The sequence below is a fragment of the Ciconia boyciana genome, chromosome 3 (genome assembly GCF_034638445.1).
Source record: "Ciconia boyciana chromosome 3, ASM3463844v1, whole genome shotgun sequence".
In the NCBI taxonomy this organism is placed as follows: domain Eukaryota; kingdom Metazoa; phylum Chordata; class Aves; order Ciconiiformes; family Ciconiidae; genus Ciconia; species Ciconia boyciana.
Window position 1 is genome coordinate 115615700 of NC_132936.1, and position 9333 is coordinate 115625032.

The 9333-nt window shown below is 44.6% G+C and overlaps 1 protein-coding gene across 2 annotated transcripts; it reads right to left on the reverse strand.

Moving 5' to 3' along the window:
* Window positions 1–106: 106 nt before the first annotated feature.
* On the reverse strand, window positions 107–8538 carry LOC140649688 (serine/arginine-rich splicing factor 7-like). 2 transcript variants are annotated; one of them, XM_072857225.1, is made up of 9 exons: window positions 8405–8538; window positions 7809–7989; window positions 7485–7661; window positions 6475–6549; window positions 6248–6349; window positions 5699–5752; window positions 3262–3306; window positions 2507–2542; window positions 107–1612 (listed from the first exon to the last, which is right to left on the reverse strand). In XM_072857225.1, the coding sequence occupies exons 1-9, from the start codon at window positions 8424–8426 to the stop codon at window positions 1588–1590; spliced, it is 717 nt and encodes a 238-aa protein (XP_072713326.1). In that variant the 5' UTR covers window positions 8427–8538; the 3' UTR covers window positions 107–1587. The 2 variants fall into 2 exon arrangements, with proteins under 2 accessions (XP_072713326.1, XP_072713327.1); XM_072857226.1 differs by lacking the exon at window positions 3262–3306.
* Between the last annotated feature and the right edge of the window lie 795 nt (window positions 8539–9333).

A 9333-nucleotide genomic window follows, 5' to 3' on the forward strand; every position in this document is an offset into this window, starting at 1 on the left:
TATCCTACTACACACCAATGAGCTAAAACATACAAACATGGGGAAGAGAGAAGAGAGGAGGGACAAGACAAACCCATGCTGTAGTACACAGGAAGAGCCTTTGTGAAGTCATGTATAGGGGTTCATTACCATTCTTTTAATACTTGGACATCTTGTAAAGCTCATCTGAAAACCTAGGGCTGGATGCCCATGCACAACTGCAGTGCTCTACTCTAACAGCAGAGTATCAACCCACTGCTGACAAATTAGAAGCCCCAAGAGAACTCCTCACTGGCCTGTAAGGCACAGCAATATAGGCCAGAACATACTGTAAGGAAGACTTAAGTCAAAATCATCTGGCACTCTGATTTCCTTACTAGTCTGATAATAGCCATGATCAGCTGCAAAGACAAAACAAACTGACAAATACCTTGCACTAGCTTATCATACTTACATATTAAATGCTTCAGTAACCTATCTGTGGTGAGATGGGGACCGTCTGTATACAGGCGGCTACAGTCCAGTTTCCCAAAGCAACAACTGATCAGAACAGCAGGAAGCCCCCTGGTTACACTTCACCACAGAAGGAGATGTGTGACCAGGCAGATCAGGTCAGATAGGTGTAACATGAGCTCTTGTCTCCCCAAATGTACTGCTACTTAAACAAGACCTGCAGGTTCTGCCTGTGACCTTCAATCTGTAAGAAAAACCTTAATTTTCTAAAAAGAGTATCTAAATATACTATCTTCTGCACCAGAACTGCCAATTTATCATAAGTATCACAAAGAAGTAGTACTATTTGGACAACCAGGACATAAAACAAGATTTCTAAAAATATTTACTTCAGTAGTTTACATTCTAGAAGTATTCCAAATACCTTCAGGTGATTTCACTGGTCCTTTAATCAACAGGACAGACAGACCAGCATTGACACAGTCCTTGTTTTTTTCCATCTGTTAATGCCCTTTGTAGACATTTTTGTAAGTCAAATCATCAAGTGTACAAGCACCTCCATACAGATTTTCAGCTTCACTGAGCTCTGAGGAGGTGCAAATAAACACAAGACAGATCACCGTAACATTCAAGACCAAACAGTAAGAATGACAGCTGGTACTGGTGAGTTTTCACTCTAATCAGTGCTCTGTAGGAATGAAGTCCTACAACAGGCACACACCTGCAGGACAGCCATTCTCTAGCTGCTGCCCTACACTCAATTCACAAGTGCCTGTAACAGCCTGCCTCCTGCTTTCACCACAGTGGCATGTGACCTGCTTCAGCTACCCAAATATTAACAGAAACAGCAGGGGTTATCACAAAATATTTCTTAGTTAGAAATGCACAGTTTATTTCAATGTGCCAATAAAAAAAGCCCAACATTTCCAGATCACAGAACATTAACACAACAAAAGAGTTTTGCATTAGTCTACTAATAAGACTTTTAAAAGATCCAGATTCATGCCAACTGTTAGTCAATAGAAACAGCCTTCTAGGACTAAGCCCTTACATGTATAAAGACACCACAAAATCCCTTATAATAATGTAAACAAAATAAATTTTCTTCTTAAACTTTTTAAATTTGAATCCATTCTTTCAGGACTTGCACTCCCTTCAAGGGCTTCCTGATGGTGAGTGACTGAAAGGGAAAGAAAAAGATTAAGAGCAACTCCTACAGCAAAACCAACAGAAACTGTGCATGCTACCCCAGGTTTCCTCTGCTCAGGAGCCCTCCCCTCCCCACTGCCTCATAATGCCCCTCCCCACACTGTTTTCATTTACAGTTCATGAATAATGAGAAAAGTCTTGTATTTTACACCTTTAAGTAACAACTGCTTTAAGCTTGACAAGGGCAGGCAAAATAAGAGACATAGCTGCAACAGCTAGGTGACACATCCAGCCTGCTCAGAAAACACCTTGGAGCCTGTGCTCCAGCTGTGCAGAGGAATTCTTAGTCTGCCATAACCTACATGGTTCCACCAGTTTAGGGCTAGCCATGAGGCACTATGTCAGACTACGTAAATTCCAGCGCATACATCTCTGGTTACATAGGAAAACTTGCTTCTTACTTCACAGTGCATAGCAAAACTTGTCAGCTATGCAACTGAGTGAGAGCCAGCTGTGAGGAGCCACCATCAGGAATTTAATCCTACTACCATGTATTCATGGTTTGCTCCACACCTTACATTACTCACTTCTTCCCCAGATTCTAAATTCCTCAGAAACTTCAGGATAGTTGATTCTCATTTGCCCACATTTTTCTGTTGTCCTTTAAAATTTCATTAAAGCAGGTTACCTTAGAGTTATTAACATGAAGTTCTGACTACTAGCGGTAGGAAGTGCCCATAAAACTTCATCTTTTCATAGCAGGAAATGCCCATAACAATTCATCTTGTCACAGTTCACAAATTAAGACAAGTAAAAAAAAACCTTTTAAGCTTTTATCCTTGCACAAGTTAACTTCTATAGCAACAACTCCAGACGCTAATTCTATGTAACTGTATGGCACATTCCAGTTTTAAGATACTCCTACCTTCTCTTTGGAGATGGTGATCTGGACTTTGAGCGACTGTTAAGAAAAACAAAACAAACAAAAAACCCCACAACCAATATGGTAAACTTGTATACACTCAGTAACCACTTTTGACCATTTAAAAACACTAAGAACAGTTTGACTTTGTTAAATACATTAAAAGACACCACCTTTAATGCTGCTGATAGCAAGTATACCCAATTACTTTAAGCAAGAAGCTGCAGTTGAGAAGGAAAACTGCTGAAAGCCAGAGCCCTCAGGAAAAGAGCAACACACAGCTTCAAAGCAGCTATAAAATGGTCACAGTAATCCTGCAAAGCAGGAGCACTGAATCAAGTAGAGGAGAGTCAGGAAGACTGAGAACTACAAACAGCTGAGAACAGAGGTAGGGAAAAATATGCCCCAAATCCTGTCAAAAATACTTTTTGTCACAATCATGTGACAAAAACCAAAAACCTGTATCCACAATCCTTCTGGAAGGATTGTGACAAAAGGAAGGATTGTGACAAAAATCAGCTATAAAAAAAATTAAAAATAATGTATGAAAAATATTTTTAAATCAGCTATTAAAAAAACCAAACAAAACAAAAAACTCACCCCCCCCCCCAAAACGCTCTTCCACATGCAACTGAAATACTGGTCCAAGCAGAGATTTTGAATCATGACAAAAAAACAAGAAAAAAACCACACCAAATAAAACCACCACCCACACAAAACCCAAAAAACCTGAGTGCTACTTGTATTTATACGCTCACCTTTTAGCAGGTAAGCCAGATTTAGATCTACCATGGGACCCAGACCTACAACAGGAGAAAAATAAAGCTCAGCAAAGCAGCCAGTGGCATGCACATACAATGAAAGTTAGCTAAACCAGCAACAGCAAACTCATACTACATAGTATCACAAACCAGAGAAGAAAGGCTCTGGTGCTGCAGGCTTTTCTCATGACATTTCAGGAGAATCCTTTAGCTCTTATTCCAGAGACCCCACTTACCAGAAGACAAGAGTACAAGCACAAGAAGCTCCCCAGCAAAGCTTCAGCTACCACTTTCACAAAACAGAAGACCTTGTACCAGGCTCCCAGACTTTCTCATCACCTGCAATTATTCCTTCCGTAAAGGGAAGAATAGTTTCAAGTGTCATCTTAGAAAATCTTTTAATAGCACATTAAGAGCCTGGAATCAGCCACAGGTAAGCATGTGTGCTGAAGAGCAGATGCATTCTTCAGATCAAGTTCCCAGTGCCACTTTTATTTAAGTATAATATAGCTTTTCCATCAGTTATACCAATGAAAACAGCATTTCAGTTTTCGCTATGTGGCTACTAATGTGTAAACTCTTCCCGGTCCATCTTATGAATTAAAATCTACTCAAACAGTGAGACTTTCCTCCCACATTTATCATGTTACTTTACCAACTCAAGTATTTGCTGTTACTTAGACAAATATTTGTCCTCCTAGAGTGTCATGTGGTATTACTGAACATCAGAAAGCCCAGTGTTCAAGATAGTCAGTTGTTTAATAGACTTAGCCAAAGAAGTCCGAAACTTTTATTTTATTTCTGCTCAGAATTGTTTTTAAAGGGTAACCAAGATTCACCTTTACCTGGCCTATTAACTTACAGAAATACTACATGGACACTGTTGGCATAAGTTAAACAGAGTTACATGCCACTGCTTTGAAACCTTCCTGGTCACTATGCTGAGCCATCTCCTGTCACAGTTCCTAACACTATAACCAGTAATTTTGTTACTGTGTCACAGGTACACAGGATGGAGTTGCCCACAACTACTCAGAACTCAGTTTTGTAGTACGAGCATGACTTGCTTTGGTAGGAAATACAGTAAGGCAGCACACAAGACCATCATCTTACTACAAGAACTGCTGGCAAATCCTCCTTCCAAGAGGCACACCAACAAAGCAGGACTGCAGATCAAAAGCTCTACAAGCAGCACCAGTTACATACTAGTGTTCTGCTGTATTAGCAGAGGACCAGCACTGGCTGGAGTTTTCACAATGCTTCCCTAACTCCAGTCCTGAACTACCACTTCTCACCACTGCAATTGCAGACATATGCAAAATCAGCATTCCTCAGAAATTTCAGTATGAGTATCAAGTCTTTCATGCAGGAAAGTGACTGTCCCAGAACTAGAAGTCATCAAGCAACATCAGCAGTATCCAGACTATTCCACAGTAGCAGCATGCAATTTGAGCCTGGTTAGTCATATCCTGCATTACAGGCCTGTACGAGTAGTAAGTCAGGACAGCTCTAATAATAATAATCATCATCCCCTTAAAGGCTCAATGTGCAAGTCCTAAAGTAGCAGGCAGACCCCTAAAAGACATTTCTCTTCCCCTGTTCTAATGCAAACAAAAGGCAACTTCTTCCAACTTATCGGCTCTCATGTCCATCACATTTTTGTCCTACTCTTTCACCCTTCTTCCAACTAAGACTTATCACGAAAGATAGAGGAAAATAATGCAGGAGCATTTACTCTATACTCATTTTCCTCAACTTCCATTTCAGCATGGAAAACATCCAGATCCACAAAACCAAGGCTACATGTCAGAGAAATCCTTCAAAACACTACCTGTGGCATTAGGACTCATGGTTCTGTTAACTCAGCCCTCCAAACCTCTGAAGTCAAGCGTCCTACCCCATGTAATGTAGTTCTTAGCACTACAGCAATTTAATTTGATCTCTCAGAGAACTGGAACTGACAAAGCTGAAGAGCTGTAAGCAATAGTTCAGTCAATAGTGGCAACCTTCCCATCCCTTTTTTTCTTCCCCCAGCATTTGGGATTTACAAAAAAACAGGCCAAGAAAAACCTAGGCAGCATTTCCTGCAGGGCACATGGTCAAGCATTCTCTACATGGATAGGCATTAACTAGTTTTCAAAACTTCTCTCCACAGACCTTAAATCATATGTATGCTTTGTTTATGGCTACATATACATATACTATACGTAGTAGCCACAGACCAAAACAAACTCATGTTTATTACAAGAAATCAATCACTACTTTAGTCTGTGAAAAAGCACAAATTATTAACTTCAAGCGACAATATTGCTATGCTGCACAACCTTCTAACCCCTTCCAGCCAAACTCCCCTGAGGAAGGAAAAAACCAAACAAACCCAAAAGAGAAACACATCCAAAACTATTATTGGTTTGAATTAAAACAAGTATCTTACCTGCTTCGAGGCCATACAACAGACCGGGACCTTGAGCGTGATCTGGACCTAGATCTAGGGGGAAAAAAAAAAAAAGGCAGTGAAAGCTCAACTACTACTACATGATTCATACAGCTGAGATACTACTCTTTGACTTTTATGATACTGACCTCAGAGAATTTTGTTGGAACTATTGGTTTTGCAGAACTTTTCTTATTAGAAAGCTGTAATACATTTGGCCAGTACTACCATACACATTAAAAAAAAAAAAAATCACACTGCCCTAGTCAACTAAGCATAATTACTCCCTGTATCCTTGAAGCTGAAGTAGAAAACCTTAACCACAGATCAAGGCTGTAACTTTGATACAATATAAAAAAGCTCAGAAACAGCAGTTCCAAAATTATATGCTTAAGTTTAACTTCAAAGAAAGTGTTCATATTAGCTCTCAGGGACGTAACACAATGAAGGTACCTGCAAACACATAGACTGCAACACAGAAGCTTAATGTTAACTCCCAACAGTTAAGTTCCCTTCAACAATGCTGTGGGCTTAATAGAAAACACATACCTTGACCTCCTTAAAGAACCAGACCGAGATCTGCGGGGTGAAAATGATCTATACCTACGAGGAGAGATTGACCTGGACCTGCGGTAGGAAGCTGACCTTGATCTACAGAAACAAAGAGAAAAAACAATCAAAATTACTGCAAGGTATTTTTCACAATAACCACAGAAAGGGATGAAGCACAGGGAGGAGTAAGAAAAAGAATGAAAACACAACAGCCAGAACCCTACCTCCTACCACGACTCCGACTGCGTGACCGAGAATACCTTCTTCCTCGGGACCTCGAACGGGATCTAGACCGGGACCTGGTTTTAGGTTAGAGAAAACAGGTATCAGGAAACAGCTGCAGCAATCAGTGCACGTGAGGCCCTGCTGAAGTCAAAACTGATTTCAGACAACTAAAAAAAAAAAAAAGAAAGAAAAAAACCAAACAAAAAATAAAACAACAAAAACACACCACTAGCATCTGTCAGTTGGAAAAATCTCTGGGCCTACTTGTCTTGAGCATTTTACTACCTAGAAAAATGTTAAAAGCTGAATTACATTGCAGAATTACATTAGAATAGAAAACACTGTAATGCATATTTAAAATAAACCTTGCAAGTTTGCAGGTCGACCCTCTTTGGCCCAAGGTCTAGCAGATCTAGACGATCTAGAAGTATCTATAGCCGATCGCTGCATCTAGGTGTTCTCTTCAATCTAACGACGATCAAACTGACAGCCCAATGAGCCAGGGTGAGGCTTGATTGACGCAAGAAGATTTTTCTAGGTGGGAATGTGGTCAATCTGGTGTTCCTCTTTCTAAACCGGAGGGGGGCCCCAATTGAAAGCCAAATTTACTGTTACGGCGATCACCGTCTCAAATTTTCTGCCCTTAAAGAATAAGGTGAAGCTACGTGTAGATGGCTCGAGGGGATCTGGCCTCTTATGCTGATCACCTCAAGGTCTAGGAGGATCTTAAGTGTCGGATTTGCAAGGCGCCTCAGCATGAAATCTTAAGGCTCGTGACATTCTGAATCAAGGCGACTGACTCAAACGAAGAAACCTGAAAGGTTTTGACCAGGTTGATTATTAAGATATTAACATTTTATATGTATTAGCAAAAAAAAAAATTGTGATATACACCTGTTGACTTACAACATTAAGAGTTAAAACTGGCGTAACATTCTGTTCTTTGCTAACAAGAGCTACACAAAAGTGAACTGGTGAAGCAACCCAGCCACTCTGGCCCCACACGTACCTGCTCCTCCTTCGGCGACTATAGCGGTGACAATCATAAGCATAGTGGCCTTTCTCACCACACTCATAGCATCTGTCATTAGGGTCAAAGGGGCGCCGTGCAGGAGGCCTGTCATAACGGGAGCGACGAGGCATCCCTGTTGACACTTCCACTCTAACCCTGGAGCCACATATTATCCTAAAAAACATAGTATGTATTGATCACAGGAATACTTTTCTCTCCTCTGCTTGTTACACACAGAACAGATATCTATGATTGCTGCTGGCTGAGAACGTTCAGAAACTGCAGCCAGAACAGTCAAGGCGTTTTTAGGCATGCACATACTTCCCATCGAGGCCAAGCACAGCATCTTCAGCATCCCTCGGGTCTTCAAACTCCACGAAAGCAAACCCCGGCGGGTTCCTCGCGATCCACACGGTTCTCAGGGGCCCGTAGTAGCTGAAGGCTCTCTCCAGCTCGCCTTTGCCCGCGCCCGTGCCCAGGTTCCCCACGTACACCTTGGTCTCTGCCGGGAGAGACGCCATGTCAGGGCCGCCTCCCAGCCCCGCACAGCGGCCGCAGCGCGCAGGCGCGGCGCTGGATACGAGACCGCGCGCGCGGCGCGACCGCCACCGCCCCTCCCCCCGCCGCCGCCGCCATCTTTGACACCGCCTCCATTTTGGTGCGCCCTCGCCGGTGCTGCGCTTTCCCTCCCCCCACCCTCATGAGGGCCCACTCTTCGCCGGGCCCGCGGCTACGGCCCCAGCGGCGGTCTGTCCCTAGCGTCCCCCTCCTCGGCCCCTTGGCGCCATCTTCTCTCACAGCCCGCCGCCCGAAGCAACGGCCACCGCCTCCCATCCTCAGCGCGGCGCGAACGACGCCGTCCGTGTCCCCCCCCCGCCCCCGCTCCGCACTGCCCCCGGCCCCCCATCCCCCCCTACCGTAACGCCCGTAGCGCGACATCTCCCCGGCTACAGGCCGAGCCCCGCGCGCGACCCTTATATAGAGGGAGCCGCCGCTGCGACTGCGCGCCGCGCCCCGACCGCCGCACGGGGGGGCGGGGCTCTGGTCGCTTGGCAACGCGGGGCGGGACAATCCCGCTCCTCGAGCGCGGGCAGGTCTCGCGAGAACGGCGATGGGTCGGGGGCGCCTGCGCATTACGGCGCGGGGCCGAGTTAAGGGTACGGGTCGGATGCGTGCCTGGGGGGTGGTCTGCGGCTCCCCTCGCTGGCTCCCGATAGGAATGCACCTTTCCGGAGTGGTTTCCACCAGGGTAGCTGGTCATGCCTGCTGTGCAGGCTCCACGTCCGTTGTGGCCATAGCCACATGCCTCCCCTGGGGCTCATGTCCTCAGCGAGGCTCCTTGTGGGCACAGACACCCACCACTCGCCCCCAGTGAGAGCTCCCACCCATAACGCGCCTAGTTGCGAGGAAGGCACAGTGGCGCAAAGAGGGAGCAGAGGAGACTGGAAGCACTTGTTCCAGTCATGACCCCTCACGTGCGACCTATAACTCAGCTTGTGGCCCTGCTGAGACTGGAGGTGAAGGAGCCTACCAGGCTGCTTATTCCCTGGTGAGGAGGTAGGAGGCGTTACCTTCCTTGTAACAAGGCATTCTCAAGCTGTTCTTAAATCTCTTGAGCAGAGTTTGACCTGACGCTAGCTGTCATGCCAAATACATCCCAACTACCCTTGGGTGCCCCTGAGTTCAGGCCCTGGTCCAGACAGGCTGCTAAAGCATTCATGCGTTGGCATCTACCAGCCTTTTCAGGGAGACACACACAGGAACATATGTGCAGTACAGGATTTTTAAGAAAAACCACCATTAACCTGAGCTATCCAAAGTAATTTTAAATAAACCACTGCAGGAA

Excerpts from the sequence above, each read along its gene's own strand:
- LOC140649688 (XM_072857225.1), bottom strand. The coding sequence starts at position 8,426 with ATGTCGCGCTACGGGCGTTACG. Across the intron at positions 6,350-6,474 it reads AGTCGGAGTCGTGGTAGGAG|ATCAAGGTCAGCTTCCTACC; the intron begins GTAGGGTTCTGG and ends TTGTTTCTGTAG. Across the intron at positions 3,307-5,698 it reads GTTGTATGGCCTCGAAGCAG|GTCTGGGTCCCATGGTAGAT; the intron begins GTAAGATACTTG and ends CTCCTGTTGTAG.